Source organism: Esox lucius, chromosome 6 (assembly GCF_011004845.1).
Source record: "Esox lucius isolate fEsoLuc1 chromosome 6, fEsoLuc1.pri, whole genome shotgun sequence".
In the NCBI taxonomy this organism is placed as follows: Eukaryota; Metazoa; Chordata; class Actinopteri; order Esociformes; family Esocidae; genus Esox; species Esox lucius.
In genome coordinates, this window is record NC_047574.1 from 22,693,708 (window position 1) to 22,712,657 (window position 18,950).

The 18,950-nt window shown below is 44.2% G+C and overlaps 1 protein-coding gene across 6 annotated transcripts in view; it reads right to left on the reverse strand.

Annotated features, from left to right (window-relative positions):
- ltbp1 (latent transforming growth factor beta binding protein 1) overlaps positions 1 to 18,950 on the reverse strand; it is a 99,799-nt gene that overhangs the window by 43,473 nt on the left and 37,376 nt on the right. For 4 of the 6 annotated variants that reach the window (XM_020047408.3, XM_013134217.4, XM_020047407.3 and 1 more), the window contains 5 exons: positions 11,485 to 11,688; positions 11,005 to 11,312; positions 7,507 to 7,606; positions 3,785 to 3,853; positions 424 to 546 (listed from right to left, as the gene is read on the reverse strand). In XM_020047408.3, coding sequence (XP_019902967.2) covers positions 424 to 546; positions 3,785 to 3,853; positions 7,507 to 7,606; positions 11,005 to 11,312; positions 11,485 to 11,688 — 804 coding nt within the window. Of the gene's footprint in view, positions 1 to 423; positions 547 to 3,784; positions 3,854 to 7,506; positions 7,607 to 11,004; positions 11,313 to 11,484; positions 11,689 to 13,095; positions 13,117 to 13,452; positions 13,793 to 18,950 lie in introns of those variants that run through there. The other 2 variants (XM_020047410.3, XM_020047409.2) reach the window with 2 other exon arrangements.

Consider the following 18,950-nt stretch of genomic DNA (forward strand, 5'->3'; position numbering starts at 1 on the left):
ACACACGCAGAGAACAGACAACCAAGCCAATAGCATTGTAATCCCTCAACACCCCCCAACCCCCCCCCCCCCCCACCCCCACAACTACCCAGTCCCCCTCCCTCCCTCCCTCTTCCAGTGAGTGGAGAGAAATTAGATCTGTTGTGTTTGGTAATATGCCGTGCCTTGTGCTCCATGCTCTGAGGGGAATCTGATTAGATGAACACCATGCTTTTCATCCATGCGTTCTCATCCACTCCTACATTCATATGCACAACCATCAGAAACACAGCCCTTGCGGCACGCGTCGCAGATTCCGTAACATTCTTGCATTGCAATCCTGACTGCGGTTGAAAACCAATTTTACAAACCCAAATATCACTGGACATTAGTCATATTGTGACTGGCAACAGTATCAGGCAGCGAAAGATGCGGATGACTCACGGATGCAGGTGGAGAGGGTGGGGTCAGGGATATAGCCAGCCTTACAGATGCACCTGTAGCTGCCGATGGTGTTCAGACAGTCTCCGTTGAGACAAACCCCCTGCAACTGGCACTCATCGAGATCTGCACCGGAAGAACAGAAGAGCCAAGTAAAGCCGTGTACATATGAAGATTCCACGGTAAACCGCACAAACCACACATGCAGAGAACACAGCCGCAACAATGATAAGCTCACACCGCACTTTCACGCAATAAGTCACCCTACGGCTGTGACACCTAAAGACAAAACAGGAAGTCACAAACTGGAAGTCATTCTGGGTAAGATCATCTGCTTCATGATTAACACGGAGGTGCATTACGGCAGAACAGGTGGTGTGAAGGGTATGCAAAGCGGTCAATTCCTCCATCTCTTCAGTATGTTTCATTATAGCCTAGCTGCATTCGTATTATAACCTTGGTGTTGCCAGGACATGGTCCAAGGCAGCTCCTATAGTTAGAGGTTCTTCATATGGAGTGGACAGTTTCAGGTCTCGGGCATAAATCCCGCACATGGAGTAACCTTGCAAAAGAAAACATTGATTTCCTTAGTTCTAATTTATAAAGTTGGCCGTGGGATTAAAAGCTTCATGCTTTACATCCTCATCCTGGTCCACCTCAGAGGGGTCACGGTAGACAGTCAGCTGAGGAAACATGTTCAGGAAGAAACTGTACAGAGCAGCTGGAAGAACGTCAACACAATGCTCTCCCCAAATGATGTACTTCTTGACCACAGTAGACAAGGTAACCTTGTATCCTGTTCCAACATGGCTGCCTTGAGCTCACTTCATGTATTGTTCAGTTGCTTCGGTATCTAGTTTAGAAGTCGTACTGAGAGGGCTGAATTATGAAGCATGTGGCTGAGAGATGTAAAAGAGAGCTTTGTTCTGTTCAGGATTCCATGTGATTTTACATATCTCGCTCTGTTAAACGCAGTTCAATATTCTCCCTTAATATGTTGTTGTTGCAGTAACACATTGAGAAGACTACCGCAGGCGCATCACTCGTCCATAGCTAGCCAGCAGCCTCACGCAACAATGTGGACAGTGTACTTGACGAGAGCGATTTCACATCAGCCTGAGACAGTCAAACAGCGTCAGACGGCATGTTCATATCTTTCCATGTAAGTCATGAATGTTTCTGAGGACACATCACTGGAGGATCGGCTGGGTTCTGTCAAACTGTAAAGGAACCACTACATTGGCTTTGGGACAGTAACTTCATTCCCAGTGATGTTTCCCTGGAGTGGGTAAATGAGGGAGTTCCTTCTTGTCCCTCTGTTAGAGGGAGATCTCAGGAGAAGAAAGACATTTGGTAATTTTCTGCCAGGAATATAAATGAATGGCAAATATCATCAACGGGACGCGCCGTTGGCTCGAACATGTCTCCACCCGCAATTTTATGGCCTCCACACCTGCAAAACTTCTTTAAGCCCCGCCCCTCACCATCTATCACCGCGCTGACAGAATAATGACCCAAAACGCCAGAAAACAGCCGAGAGGTGAACGTAACGAAGGAGAAGTATATTTGTGTCCCCTTGGGGGCCCACAGAGAGCGACAAAATGCCTGTGATGACAGACTGAAACGGGCGTGTTCCTGGAGAGAGGATATCACCGTTCATTCACCGCTTTCATCACACAGGACTCAGATCAGGAGCATTAGTCACCGCACCAACTTCAGCGGCGCCTGAGAAATGCTAGTGTGTGTTTGAGGAAGATTGGCTCGTCCGAAACAACATGAGCACTTTTTCACGACAAAAAGTGCTCCCTGGGAAATTGAATCAGAACCTGGATCCGAACCAGGCCCGCCCAACTTGTCTTTTCCTATTCGTCTTTTCCCCATTTTTTTTTTCATACTGGACGTAGTCGCAGCATATCCTGCAATTAGTAAACACACATCGAGCTTCAAGGAAAACAAAATGGAGATTCAATGTAATGGGCCCTGTAAAGGAGGAATAATAAGGGGAAGAGGATGTGGTGGATTACAGGGTGAGTCATAGCACCTCCACAGGAACAGCCAAGTCTGGGATGCTGGGCCCGGGGCCATCACTCTGCTCTCCCCAGCCTGGCAGCACTCTGCGAAGGCAGCAGGCAGGCCTTGGCTCCCCTGTCAGAGCTCTTCTCCATCTAGCCACATCTCTCGATGCGCTGTAGGTGAATTTGATTCTGTTGAAGAGGAGGCAGTGATGCCAAATGAGGTCCCCCGATGTATTCGGTGCATTCAGTGTGTTGTCCACTCTTCCAGTGGGATTGTCAAGGGTGTGGTCTAAGACAGTCTAATTGGGAGGAGTTGTTCCCGTAGCAGAAATGCCACAAGTTTAATTAAAAGCGTAAGCTTTTAATATTAAGTTATTCTGTAGTATCTGACAGATCAACAGCAGCAATCATGGTGAGGAAAGGAGGTTTGTGTCTTCAAGCTTAAAGATGAGAGCAGTAGGAGTGACATCTGAAGAAGGGAACAGGGATGAGTCCACAGACATGTGTTGTACCTGGACACATTGGAAAACTCTCTCTCATCCATTCATCCCCTCCCCTTGTGTACTGCTGAGCGAATGGGCCACAGTAGGTTCAATGGTCACAGTGAGACTCTTCTGAAAGTGGTCAGGCACGCCAGCACCGAAGTATGGTAGTCACTGCTTGCTGGCATATCCAAATTCAATACAGATCAGGGAAATCTATCAAACACTGCAACTCTGTGTTTGGGTAAGAACAGGACGGATCAAAGATGACGAAGGGGAGCCAATCAAGAGAGAAACAGAAGAAACAACTTCAATGCTTTTTTTGGATTTCAGTCAGCACTGAGGAGATAACAAATGACAGCTGGTACACCAGTGAGGTAATGGAGAACGGACAGTGGAGGACAGGAGGGGGCGACCAGGAGCGGGAGCTGCGTACAGACAGACAGGCCGACACCTCCCACAGATGGAGTAGAACGCGGAAGAAACCAACACAAAGCGAGAGAATTATCTCCTTGTCAGAATGAAGCCTCGTCTCTGGTTTGTAGCCCAGGTTTTTATGTGGCTGGTGACAAATCATTTCTTTAAGGCTCATTTCTCTTGGCGAAGCCCTCCGCCACGCTAAGAAAACAATAGACTCTCCACTCTCTGTGAGGGAAACATAAGCCAAACAACAGCAGCAGTAATCACAGACACAGCAGTAGTCACAGATACAGCAGTAGTCACAGATACAGCAGTAGTCACGGATACAGGAGTAGCCACGGATACAGGAATAGTCATGGATACAGCAGTAGTCACAGATACAGGAGTAGTCACAGATACAGGAGTAGTCACAGATACAGTGAACAGGAGGCAGGCGGCAGCTCGTACCTTGGCAGTGGGAGTTGTTGATGCGTTTGTATCCTTGGGGGCAGTCGATTGATTGCCTGGATCCTCCTGCTGTCAGAGGAATTGCCAGAGAGGAAAAAGAGAAAAAGAAGGAGATTGGGGTGGGGTGCCGAGAGAAGAGAGTTATTTGGGCACTGAGGTACAAGATGGTACGGTATGTGGCGAATGGACATTGGCTAGGGGCTGTTCTTAGGTATGACAGAGTGCCTGGATACAGCACTTAGCAGTGTTGTGAATATATTTCCATATGACATTCCTTATCGCTATTATTAACTACTTACCAACGTCATTAGAACAGTAAAAGGTATACACGCTCTCATATCACAGCCTTCAGCCAATAAGCACTCAGGCTGCAAACAAGAATTTTACTTCATCAGTCCAATTATGAGACTTTTCTGACTCAGAAAAATAATAACATTTGTACCCAACCTTTGCTCACCAACAAGTGATTCTCAGGCTATAAGGACATAGGTTTTAAAAGAAGTATTGATAATTTGGGATGTCTCCTGACTTTCGGGAGTCAAAGGCAGTTGTTGACTCATTCTGAATGGTTTATGAAGGTAAGTTCTCTCTACTCTGCCCTGTTCAATGTGAACATGATCCGTCTAACAAACTCCTTTAGTAAGAACCTGTGTTCTATCACACTGAAAAACACACAGAATGGAGTTTTTACCATTCAGGGGAAGGACCTCGTATTGCAGCCACACGGTTTACCTCAGGTCCTCGGGCTAGAGGTGGCATCAGGAAACATGGCACGGATGTAACCAACATGCTTTTTAAAACATTCATGACAGGGTGCTTAAACCCACTGATCTGAAATAACTAATTCATGGTCCTGGTCCTTTTGGCACAGGTCTCTCTTACTAGCAAGGTCTGATAGCAGTTTGAGGAGAAGAATAGTAATCTCAAGCTTACCTCCAGGGAAAATTAGATTCAAGGCAAAATAAAACATCGAATACAAAAGGAAACCTTGTTTGCTCCCAGATGGATGTGAGTTGCATGCCAGCCACAAAATGAAAGGGGAAAATGTGGGTGCCCTGTCTTTCACATGGTGTACACATGCACAGCAACTGATCAAACCCATGACCAAACACTTCCTCTCATGCATTTAACTTTCTTTTCCCTGGCCACACAAACCTCAAGGACAAAACACAACAGAAACACCCACCTACAACTGCTTCTAAATGCCAAACATGTAGCCAGACTATTTCATTTCGAAAGGTTGACATTAATTACTTTGATTGTAAAAAATAAAGGAATGGAGCCAACATCTGTTAATGAAGACTCTGGTTATGTTCCAATGGGCTAAAAGAGGAAAAGGGAGGAACAAAGCCTAAAGGCATAGTCAGACTCCTCTAAGAGGAACCATTAAACCGCATCTCCCATGGTACAGCTGGCTCAGAATAAATCTACCCATTTCAAAGCTCAGGGGTGATTGCAGATAATGACTGAACTAGGGCAATCTAGATGTACTGAGAGAAATACTGATGGAGAGCTTTTCGGGCCCTGTAACCGGGTGGCACCCAAATACCTGAAAGCAGATTGCTAGCTTGCTAAACTAAACAGGGAACAAGGCTATGTTTGTTTGCATCTTAGCCAATTTATTTACCAGCTACAACTGTCTCCAGGGAACAATGGTCGGGTTCACTTATGTGCGCTCGTACATAAATGCTAACCTCAAGCCCCTACCATTACTGACTCTCAATACACCCATAAGTTAACACCGGGACATTGTACCCTCCACATGCCTTTTTGTTCGTCAGATTTGTTTTTTGTTCTACACAGGTTGGTTCAATGTGAAAACCAATGAAGTACAGGGAGAAGAAAATGTAAAGGCTGACCTTGAAAAAAGCCTACAAATTCAGGAAGACAAAAGTATAAACCAATCAAGTTAAACTCAGGCCCAATGGGGAACAAGCCCTTGGCAGAAAATAAGATTTGATGAAAACGACGGCTAACTGATTAAAAAACATAAGATTATTTGATCATGTTTAAAGCTTAATGATGTAATCTCCAAAGTGTGCTGAGGGTGTGGAGTACTTGATTCCTGTCTTTTTCTCCGGACCTACAAATGAAGATTTCACGAGCTTTTATTGAGTAAGCTATTCACGTTAGGAAACCCAACTCCCTCCAGTTTAAGGATGAAAACATATACTACATTTAACAATCCAAACACATCCCACCACGTCTCTTTCTGCCTTCCACTCAGTGCTCCATTCTCCTGCAGGTCCGAACAGTGTTAGCATGAAGGAAGCAGAGATCGATCAAGAATTTAGAGAGCTCTGTAAACAGGACCCAGTGGACATGGTTGAAATGGTCTAAGGCACACAGGCCTAACCTGCCCTAGCTGTCTCCATTGGGTGACAACCAGCTAAAATAGATCAGGAAGAGACAGGACATACAGACTACTGGCCCAGAGACACACCATCTTGATTCTTTTAACAGATCTCTTCTCAAAATAAACCCACAGGGCCAAATCCGAATAAACACAAGGGTCCTATAATGTTCTCAACTTAATGTGACTTCTGCGTCTTTATTTTGCGCGTTGCCAGCGGATGCAAGTGGCCGGGCAACTGGTGAGACTGCATTAAAGTATTACGGTGTTGATTACACTGGCACCAGGGCAAGGGTCTCAACTATGTGAGGATGCTTGAGATGTGTCAAACGCTAAACTGGGGATCATGATTCAGTGTTTCTGAAATGCAAGGCCAGGATTCTCATTGAAGATAGGCTAGCAGTGCCTTTAGAGAGCAGCTGCTCTGGTATTCCTGGGCCAGACATACTGTTGTTACTTGCAGCAGCCTACATTATATAACGGGCCCGTGACATTGAGAGACAGGCTGTCATGTTTTTGAAACCAGACCTCTGCATTTCGGTCCCCAACATTTTTGTTAGCATCCCAGCACAGTTCTAATGTTCCTAAACTATAAACACAAAGGGGAAAGATCAAGATAATGTGTCTGGGTTTGAGTCTGGGTCTGTTCAAATGACGTTATTGCCAAATATGGAAGAAGAGCGGCAATGTTGTAATTCTTGTCTGGGGGTTAGAGAGGGAAAGGTTTTCACCACTTAAGAAAGTTATTCAAGGATGACCATGTCGTGAGTCAGTGGGCTGGACCCTGAGGTCTGGTTATTAGAACATTACTGTGGTTCTGGGTCTGTTTGCTATGTGAGTCAGCATTCACACTTGTGTGTCTTCTCTGAATTCCACTGCGTCTCCAACTACCCCACAATCCACCCCCCTCTTTCATCATTCTCAAGCTGTGAAAGAAAATTCCCCCCTCCTTTGGCAGATGCTCTGTCCCAATGTGTTGGTTGTCTCGACACAAAAACTCCTCACAAAAAGTGAGAAACTGCACATGCCAGTTAACTGCTTCCACAGTGCCAGCAGGGAGTATCACCTGATTTATCTTCAACTACTGTGTTTTGGCGGCAAATAGCCACTGACTGTTCACATAGCTGAGACAAATTTCAGAGGGCTGAATTGTCCTTATTTGGGTGTACAGTTCATCTGACTCTGACCCAGTCTATCCCATGACAGGCCCTCTCACTCCCCATCTTTGTCATGACAAAGGTCAGCCAATATGCTGACTTTAAATACCCACCAGTAAAAGACGGTGACACGTATGACAAAGGTCAGACACTGTATCTACTCTACATGTCCACCAGTCATAGATTAGTACTTGAATAACAGGGGTACTTACATGGTTTCGGGCACTTCTGGCATTTGTTGAACCCCCAGGATGTTCCGATGCTCTGACAGCATTCCTCTTGTTTGCTGAGACCAGGGAGGATCTTTCCACACTGGCATTTACAAGACAGTGTGAAAGAGAGAGATGGCAGACAACAATGTTAGAGAAAGAAACACAGATAGAAAACAAGTTAGAAAGGAACCGCAGAGGGACAGATTAAGGGGTGAATTCAATTGTTTTTAGAGAAAAACTCCCACCACTTTCTTCGATTTGTCTGGCTGCAGTAAAAACAATAAGGACTCACGACATGACACTGTCAGCATCCCACAATGCCCATCTGATGCTACCAACCCCCACTCTCAGACAGAACAGTTCTATTACAAAACACACCCCGTGGTCCAGCCTCCGTCAAATCAACACACACTGACAAGGGAAGACTTCCTACTGTGACTTCCTAATCTTAACGTCAATTTGACTGCAAAACATATACCAAATTGAATGGTGATGTGAGGTGGATAAGTTGGGCGAGGTGCCAAAATTGCAAATAATTTTGACTGTATTAAAGCGCTGTCATGGGTTACGGAGCCATTTCTAGATGGGAAAAGTTCTTTGATGTTGATAATATCTTTATCTCTGCGTAAAAACGTAGCAGACTGAAAAATGAGAGGAAGGCTCTACACCTGAATTGATTTAAATTCATGCAGAGTCGTTTTTGTCCTCACATCAATATAGATGTGTAGATTTGCTTCATGGACGAACAGCTACTTTGACTGAGGTTATATCAATTTACTGCACTGAAGCAGAACTCATGAGCTTCTGCATCCACAAAGCCCAACACTACCTTCTCTCTCCACTCTCTTTCCTCCAACCCCAACTATACAATGGGGGAAGACAGGCTTGTGTCATCAAAGACGCACTACGAACAGTAAAAACGCTTCGGAATTTTGGAAAAACAAATTGCCTGTACATATGCTTTGCTTAAACACCCATAATGAAAGGGTTTAAAGCGCATTAATGATTTGCTAGACTGCTATATAATAACTAACTTCCTACAGAACTACTAATATCCAAATTTGAAATAAGGAATCTCTCTTTCCTATTATAAATATTTCCCTAAATTGACCAAAGCCAGGTGGTTAGTGACACAGATTAAGCATGCTGGATGGCTGTGGCATGTATTAGCACCAGTAGCAAGTGCCAGTAACAATAAAACTGTTGGCTATATCTTTTCTGAACTATACATAGTTAGCCACCAAGTGCCCACTGGTATGAGCTAGTTGGGTGGGAAGATATCAAGTTGGAACTAGCCTTAAAGATAAAGTTAGCTATCATTCAGATGTAACGAGAGGGGTTATCAAACAAATGCCTTTGGAAATAGTCTGCTTTGTTGTCGTTAGCCTGAGAGTCAGCGAATGTATAATAAGACCAAAGCTTGCAATCAGGAAATCCATCCCAACCATAAAAAACACATGCACGTTCAGGTTATTTCAAATAAATCCTAGGCTTGTTTGGGTCTTTGAATGATAGTGTGGATGTGGTTTCCCATCACTGTTTTTAGCTGGTGAAGACAGAAACTATTCGGCCTTGCTTCAAGAGACTGATTAAGCTATTTCTAGTTATGCTTTGTCTTTCAAATAATAAATAAAAGATGAAAAAGATTTTTGATTAGTAGTACAAAGCAGTCAATTACATGCCTTTTTTCTTGAGTAGCACACAGGACACCTGGGCCCATTAATTTTCACCATCTTGTAGCGTAAAATAAATTGTAAATGGGATTTATTATTTAAAATGTGTCTTATTTGCATGCACATCTCAACTCAGGCATCCATTTGGTTGCAGGCGGAATACATAATATGAGCATGTTATATTTTAAGCCATTTGACATGGCACTAAATGAAATGCATTTCAATGTGAGCTACTCTTCTCTTTACCCTTTGTGGGTGGAACCGAAGTGGTTGAGAGGGACACATCTTTTCAGCATTTGAGCCTACAGTTCTGCTCAAAAGTCTGCATACCCTTAGACCTTAATACTGTGTATTGCCCCCTTAAGCATCAATAACAGCATTCAGTCTTTTGTAATAATTGTCTATGAGGCTCTAATTCTTGCAGGTGGTATAGCTGCCCATTCGTCTGGGCAAAATGTCTCCAGGTCATGCAAAGTCTTGCATGAACCGCACGTTTGAGATCTCCCCAGAGTGGCTCAATGATATTAAGGTCAGGAGACTGTGATGGCCACTCCAGAACCTTCACCTTTTTCTAATGTAACCACTGAAGGGTCAACTTGGCCTTGTGCTTAGGGTCGCTGGAGAGTCCAAGAGCATCCCACCTGCATCTTTTGTGCAAAAGAATGCAAATTGTCTGCCAGCATTTTATGAAAACATGCTGCATTCATCATGTCACAAGATTCGCCGTGCCTTTAGAGCACACATACACTCAAAACATCAGTGAGCCCCCACCATGCTTCACAGTAGGGATGGTATTCTGTTCACTATAGGCCTTGTTGACCCCTCTCCAAACATAGCGCTTATGGTTGTGACCATTTGGTCACGTCACTCCAAATTACAGTGTCCCAGAAGCTGGGAGGCATGTCAAGGTGTTGTCTGGCATATTGTAACTGGGGCTTTCTGTGGCATTGGCACAGTAAAGGCTTCTTTCTGGCAAGTCCACCATGCAGCTCATTTTTGTTCAAGTATCGTCGTATTGTGCTCCTTGTGAAAATGACAACTTCTTTTCCAGAGCAGACTGTATTTCTCCTGAGGTTACCTGTGGATTTTTCTTTGTATCCCAAACAATTCTTCTGTCGGTTTTGGCTGAAATCTTTCTTGGTCTATCTGACCTTGGCTTGGTATCAAGAGATCCCTGAATTTTCCACTTTTTAATAAGTGATTGAATCGTACTGACTGGCATTTGCAAGGCTTTGGATATCTTTTACATCCTTTTCTGCCTTTATAAATTTCCATTACCTTATTACGCAGGTCTTTGACAGTACTTTTCTGCTCCCCATGGCTCAGTATCTAGCCTGCTCAGTGCATCCATGTGAGAGCTAACAAACTCATTGACTATTTATACGCAGACACTAATTGCTCTAATTTAAAAAGCCACAGGTGTGGGAAATCCAACTTTAATTGCCATTTTCACCTGTGTGTGTCACCTTGTGCGTCCATAACAAGGCCAAACATTTAAGGGTATGCAAACTTTCGATCAGGGCCATTTGGGTGATTTCCGTTATCATTATGATTTCAACAGGAGCCAAAGAACTATGTGATAATAAATGGCTTCATATGATCACTATCCTTAAATAAAAGATTTTTGCATGATCAGTCATATTGTCAAAATCAATGGCAAAATGTCACAATTTCTGCCAGGGTATGCAAATTTATGAGCACAGCTCTATCTTCCTCCACGTTCTCACTGCCCACTCAACACCTCGCCTCTCTTGCCCACTCTTCCCTCTCTCCTCCACCTTCTTCCCTCCCCTTCCTTTTCTAACCCATCCTGCCCCCCTCTGACCTGTATGCCGGTGGTCTCCTGGAAGCATCGTCCCAGCTGGCTCTTGGTGGAGACAGGCTGGTACTGGGGGAAGTAGCGCTGCTGTGTGGGGTAGATAATGTTGTGTCCCTGCTGCTGAATTTTCTGGCTGCTCTCTGAGTGGTGGTAGGTGTAGTGGGACTGGGTCTGGGAGTGGCCATTCTGCCTACTCTGTCCGTTGCCTTTCACCTTCTGCCCGTTGGCATCCAGCTGGGACACCTGGTGGATTTGCACCGAGGCCTCTGGAGGGTGCTTCACGTGAATGTTCACGATGTTCGGGGCATATTTTACTGGAGGAGGAAAGGCACAGAGGAAACATGGGGTCGAAGTAATTAAGAAAAGCAGGTTAATGTTCTACACCTTTATCTTTATGCAGCTCTACACCATTGGGAAAAGAGAAACAACACTTTCTACAAAACCCAAATTCAACCCAGAAGTGAATGTGCTTGAACTCTGTGTTACCAGGGTTCTGTCCATTGCTGAAGGTTAGAGGCAGAGTATGAGTGGAGTGGATCTGGGCGGCCTGCTGCTGCCCGTGATGGTGCTGCTGCCCGTTCCCATTCTGAACCGGCATCTGGCAGAACTTCCCGGTGAAGCTGGGCGGGCACTGACATTTGTCCCTGGCACTGCACTTTCCTCCATTCATGCAGGGCAGATGGCATACCACTAGAAAAAACCCACAAAGAAAAGGAAGTTTAGCCAGCTGTGTTCACAGGTGATAGTGAACCCAATGACATCTTATACACACTCTCTCTGAGCTCTATATGGGTTATTGATGGTCGATTGGTTAACTTTAATAATTAATCTTTAATTAAAGAATGCCTTCAGCAAGTATTCAGACCCCTTCACTTCACATTTTATTGTGTCAAAGACATAATTCATAACTGATTAAATAAAAACGTTTTGCCATCAATCTATATGCACCCAAAAATTACAAAGAGCCCTGCTTGCTCTGGCTGGCACCTCCATGTCCAGCTGCTCATTGTGAATGAGATGTGAGCATGATCCTTGCACCACAGTACTTCAAAGATGTGTTTTTGACTGTGATCACAGCTTTTGAGTCTTGGGTAGGCCAGCTTTGCACACCTAGATTTGGGAAGTTCCTCTCATTCTTCCTTTTCGATCCTCTCAAGCAGTGTCAGATTGCATGGCGAGCGTTGGTGAACTGTGACCTGCAGAAAGCCCCACAATGTTGTCCAGAATTGGCCGGACCACTCAAGGACATTTACAGACTAGTCACAAACCCACTCCAGCATTATTTTGTCTTATTGCTCCAGGTCGTTGCCGTGATGAAAGTCCAGTGTGTTCTAAATCAGATTTTATTTAAGGACGTCATTGTATTTTCCACCGTTAAAATTTCCTTAAATCCTGATGTCTCCCAGTCCTTGATGCTGACAAGTATCCCCATAGCATGAGGCTCCCAACACCAGGCTTCACCATAGAAATGGTATTTGCCAGGGGATTACATTTTATATTTATATTATATATTAATTTTTTTGGACTAAATATAAAAATGTGGAAAACAAAAAGGGGTTTTATACAATACATTCACTGCAGCACAGAATAGTTTTTCTGCAAAAAGTATCCCTTGTACATTACAGTAGTGGGTGGAAAATATAGTGTGGTTGGAATTATAACACAAACCCTCTCCAAAGCTAATAAGCACAAGCAAATTAACAATATGATATCAAAATCTGATAAAAAATAAAAAATTATAGGTTCTCTAAATAACTTGCTTAAGCTCAAACCATTTCTCAGTGTGCTGCAAATTATAAAAAACTTTAACGTATGTAAAGTATTATTTAAACAGTAATTTTGTTTTGTTTATATTTTACCCACATAGTTATTCCTTTGAAAATGTTGACACACCACAGACTTATATTTTGAAAGCATTTTTCCAGCATGACGCTAATCTTTTGTAGCCGACTATAGCTATCGTGTTGTGCCAATTGGTTAGCTAGCTTGCCTTGCACATTTGGTTGTCGCTCAGACGATGGCTACTTTATATCAATGTGACAGCCACTTACAGACAGTTCAACACAAATGTGCACATGCACAGACACAGCCAGTTACCTTTCTCAAATCTCACTCACTAGCTTTTGATACTCCGAACGAGGGGTGCAGGACATTATCGCTCTGCTCAGATGTTCGTGCTATTGCAAACTGCGCGCGATGGTAAACTGCGCACAACTTGGGGGAATTTTTTGTATTTCATGAAAGATTTTTTTTCTGTGGCAGCGGATCACATTTTAGCAGCGGCAGCTAAGGAGGCCATGGTGGCTTAAAGTCGGTATCCCGCTGTTTTGGTAATAAGCCGAGGGATGGGTTTGGAGAAAAGCAACTACTCTCAAATTCGTAGACAGAGCAATGAAAGTTGGACTATACATCGTATTAATATAAATGTTTTATGGATATAAAGTGTTCATTTACATTTAGTAAAGCTACTGTTGTTCAGCCATCGTTTTCGTCTTGGTCCACATCTTGGTCCTCGTCTTGTCCAAACACTGCTTCACTCCCATCATCAATATTCATCACAAAGACGCAAGGACGTGGATGGCAAATGATCCATTACGCCTGGAGACTGCATAATTCTTCAGCAAACCCGGCCTAATTGAGAAGTCTGTAATGTATTCATGTATTCAGCCCCAGGGTTTGTTTTCCATCCTGACTCTGACAGTCATGAAGAGCTTAGCCCTATTCTCAGGGAGACCGCAGGCCCAGATAAGGCAGCTTGAGGCTAAGACCCAAACCACATGACAGAGGTGTGACCAGAAAAGTATTACTATCCAGAGAGGCATACAGAGTCAGGCAGAGTAAACACTGGGAATGCAATGTCATTAATGTAAACGCCTTGCTGTTCATTCAACTACAGTAATTGCAATGTCTTCACTGTAAATGCCTTACAGTTCACTCTAGTAATTGAGTAAGTGTGTCATTCTTTTTTACCATCTCCCTCAACCTATCATTGACACCTAGTCACAATACTCTCTTTTTCTCTCTCCAAGTTGTCAGTCACCCATGGCTTATTTATCCACAAAGGAATTTGCCTTACAGCTCCAGCTAGTTTCCTAATGCACCACACGCCACCACAGCATTCAGCTCAGCTCACCACGCACCACACGCCAGGTTTGAATATAGAAAAAAAAATACAGAATCAAAATTACAACATTCACCGCTCCATTCCGGCAGTCATTTTCAGTAATTGCGAGGCTGATGGACATTTTGTGGAGCGTTTGTTTGCTGATACGTCCTCTGGAAAAGTGTTGAAGGAACCGGACCCCCAAACCCAGGGTATTTTAAATATGTGTCAGTGGCGTGTGGGTCTGGGGCATGAATCAAGCTGTCAGTCGAGCCAGGAGCCGACCAGCAGACAGAGACTGGCAATGGACAGAGAGGGCAGCGTCTCTCTCTCAGTCTGTCTCTGTGTGTGTTGGACTGTGCTGCCTCCCTAGAGTCCCCCACAGATAGAGGGGAGAATACCTTCTGCCAATCACGGTGGGCCATCCCGGCTGACTGGATCCGTCATCCTGTCTACCAGCCCAGTAAAGCACCTCAGCAAACCAAGAGTCAACTGCTTGTGAGAGTGAACTTGTAATCACCCTCTTCTGGCAGTGTTACACGTTGTAGGGAAGCATGTCAAACAAGGATACACGTCTGAAATTCCTTCAAGGCGATGTGTGTTATAATGTTCCACACAGGTAATTCAATCACATGCTTTCCAAGTCTTCAGAGGCAATCTCAGACTTGATCCTGGCGCTAGTGTTTCAAATTAAAAGGGTGTTTTGAATTTATTGTAGAGGCGTTCAAATTCATCATAGAGAAAGTTACACATGTTCCATCTATAATAGCAACTGCAGCTACAGAAAAGAGGCTGGTCTTTTAACACGCTGTGCACATACTGATAATGTTGTCTGTTTAATTGTTGGACAGGCAGGGTTTGCTAGGATTTACCACTGTGACACATAAAGACAGCTGTAATAAATCTGCCTTTCCCCAACCCTCTCATTATGGTGAGAACAACAGCACACCCAAACCTCGCCTCCTGCGGCCCTGGACTCTCTTTGGCCTGTCAGACTCCTGCCACACGCTGCTATTTGAAGTCTTCTCTCATTCTGCCAAGCCCCAGCCTGTACCCTGCCAGGCCAGCTCTGTGTCATTACTGTGCAGCTGGTGGCATCAGGTGATTTCCTGGTAGATACACAGGTTCTGTTCTGTCTTGGAGACAGGGTCCATGTACGATATACTTTGAAAAGGCATGTACAATGCCTTCGGAAAGTATTCAGACCCCTTCACATTCTGTTGGGTTGTAGAATTAATTTAATATATTTTTCTTTGCAATCATTCTATCTTTGTCCATAATGACAAAGCTGAGTCAAGTTTATATGAAACTGAAATATATTATTTTATAAAAATAAAAAAAGAATCAGATATATCTCACATACATACGTAATGAGACCCTCAATTCTTTTTAGAACTGCTTTTGGCAGCAGTCAGAGCTTTGAATTCTTAGGTACGCCTCCACCAGCTTTGCACACCTGGATTTGGGCAGTTTCTCTCATTCTTCCTGGTAGATCCTCTCAAGCTCTATCAGGCTCTTTCAGATTGGATGGAGAGCGTCAGTGAACTGATCTTCAGGTGTCCCCACATAAGTTCAATGGGTTTCAAGTCCGGGCTTTGGCTGGTCCACTCAAGGACATTCACAGACTTGTCCTGAAGCCACTCCAGCGGTGTCTTGGCTATGTGCTTAGACTCGTTGTTGTGCTGAAAGATGAATCTTGGCCGCAGTCTGAGGCCCTGTGTGCTCTAGATAAGGTTTTCTTTAAGTACCTCTCTGTATTTTTCTCAGTTCATTCTTCCCTCAACCCTGACCAGTCTCTCAGTCCCTACCGCTGCAGACCATCCCTTGATCATAATTCTCCCACCATCCTCCACTTTTGGGATGGTATTAGGCAGGTGTTTTCACCAGACATAGTGCTTGACACTCAGGCTAGTTTGAGTTTGGCTAGACCAGAGAATATTTTTCCTCATGCTCTCAGAGTCCTTCAGGCGGCATATGCTTTTTACTCAAGAGTGGCGTCCAACTAGCCAATCAACCATAAAAGCCTGAATGATGGAATGCTGCAGAAATGGTTGTCCTTCTGGCAGTTTTTCTGGTCCCATCTCGGCAGAAAAACTCTGAAGCTCTGTTTGTGCCATTGTGTTCTTAATCACCTCCCTGACCAAGGCCTGTTTTGCCTAGTGAGGTAGTTACTGTAGACAAGATGGCCAGCTCTACAAAGAGTCTTTGTGGTTCCAAATTTTACAATGACGGAGCCCACTCTGTTCCTGGATCTATGCCTTAACACAATAATCATTTGAATGGCTATGGAGACTTCGACCTCATGTCTTGGTTTGTGCTCTTACATGTACTGAGAAGTGCACAATCCTATATAAACAGTTGTTTTCCTTTCTAAATTATGTCCAATCAATTGAATTGGCCACACGTGGACTCCAATCAGGTTCTAGACACATCAAGGATGATCAAATGACACAGGATGAATCTGAGCTCAATTTGGAGTGTCATGACAAAGGGTCTGAATACTTTTGTATTTTCACTTGCACACATTTCTGAAACCATTTTTTCCATTCCATTTGTCATTGGTAAGTATTGCGTGTAGCATGATGGCAAATAATATATATATATATATATATATATATATATATATATATTACAATTACATCATATGTAAATTATACAATCAGTCATTAACACAATAAAATGTGGAGAAAGTGAAGGAGTTTGAATCCTTTTTGAAGGCACCATATGTACCAATCTGACTGGTTCTTAAAATACTGCCACACTTGTAGCAAAAATGGCAATGTAAACAGAGTAAGAGCTACGCATGATAATCACTGGTTTGGTGGAAGCCACAACCAAATCATAAAGGATGTGCACAATGGGACATGTCATTTGTCCTGACCACAGACCTGCACCTCTGGTTTCTACAGATGAGGGTTATGCATGCACATTGCCAAACCTTATAAGTAACTTACGACTGCTTCTAGCTGACTGAAATCAGGGTTGCCCTTCTCCTCGCCAACCCTCATAGGGTGATGTCATGGCCAAACCAGAAGACGCAGCTGTGGTTCACAGAGGCTAATGAGATCATCGTACCATATCATGACTGATTACTGGGGGTGATCAGCCCCCAAAACCAACCCATCTAGTAGCGTCTACTGTTAACCCATTGCCTTCACCACTAACCACACTATGCCACAGTGGTTACTTATCTGGTTGTGGGCAGGAAATAAGCTGTTGTGTGGCAGAACATCAAATGGAGGGAAAATTGATGAAACTTTTTCGAACCGACACTGAACTTTATCAAACCCAATTCACTTCTGATAATGTTTTTCAGAGATTTCATTTATTCTGAGGTTTACAGGTAATAGTGATGTGAATGCCAAAACTGCCGTAATACTGGGTAAATGGTTTGGTCTTAAATTTACTGCAGACATGTAATCTCTACTGCCTCAGAATTCAATCAGCTGAGTCAGACAGAATGACCTACGGAATCTTATACGCGCCATATGTTTTCTCCAACTACCACTAAAGAAAAAGACTCTCTCACCTGGTGGGCTGTAAACACACACACACACACACACACACACACACAAGCAGACACTCAATACGGTAAACACTCATGCAAAAAGAATCAAACACATGCACAAACCAGTCTGACTCATTTCCTGGAGTAGAGAACGAGACCGAAAGTGAAAGAGAGAGAGAGAGGACTGGATCCCTGGAGGAGGCTCATTAACACAGACTTGTGTTCTCCCTCCGCAGGCTTGGGGAGTGTGATTAGAGGAGGCTGGGTCAGCTGCGCCGTGCAGAACCCCTGGGTGCCTAATGAGATTTTAAGACAGGGAGTCTGGCGCTTAACAGAAGAATCCCACTTAGTGGTTAGCGCAGCAAGACAGGTTGGCCCAGACAAGGCAACCCTAGACTCACGAGAGAGGCTAGTGGCTGGTGTTTACTGCGGGTACAGGATCTGGCAACCGGAGAAGGCCCCATCGCCCCCACCACCACAGGCAGCCCGTCCACTGAGACTATAAAAACAGGGCCACTTTTTCTTGCCTGCCAGGTAGGGATGACAAAAAAACGATCTACTAAGAAGAAGAAAAAAAAAAACTTGGGTGGGGGGGGGGGGGGAGGAAAAAATGACAGTGCTGCGATTATAAGCTAATGAAATCTGACAAGGAGGAAATGACAGCTACCAGAGGAGTAGTCGACTCCAGCCATCTCCAGGTCCATATAAGGCTGGAGCTGCCCAGCTCATAAACTCCCCAGCACGCTCCGCCACTGGCAACAGCTGGACTCCCCCTTTCCTCTATAGCTACAGGCAACACCAGATGATCGGCCGGCCACAAATTGCGTACGTGGGAGCAAGGGCAGCCTTTAAAACTCACTGGAAGTGTTTTGGTTAAATATTTGGCACTCACCTTTTTACAGGGCAGACAGAGAGAGTGAGATTTTAGACTTTTTTCCTTTCCCCGCGAGCCTCACATGCTTTCAATTAGGCACTGACCAAACACCTGATTACACTCTTTTGGCCCAGTGAGAGCCAAAACGCACTATTAGTGTGTAATGCTCATTAATCAAGTCTCATACAGGACTCCAGACACATAGGCCTCCAGACAACTACCTCCACCCAAAGTCAACAAGGACATAAAAGAAAAGGGAATGGGATCGCCTCCATTCCAACCCTCCTCACCTCTTTAAAAACTGAACAGGTTACCTGAGGAATTACAAAGTTAATAGAACTGGCCCAAGAGCCTAGATGAATCAGTCCGCTACTTTCTTTACCCATTTTTTTTTACAGGTCCAGTATAAAGTGGAGGGGTAGAGGGATGTTGAAAATACATCCCGTTATCTTTCTCAAAAAGCCATT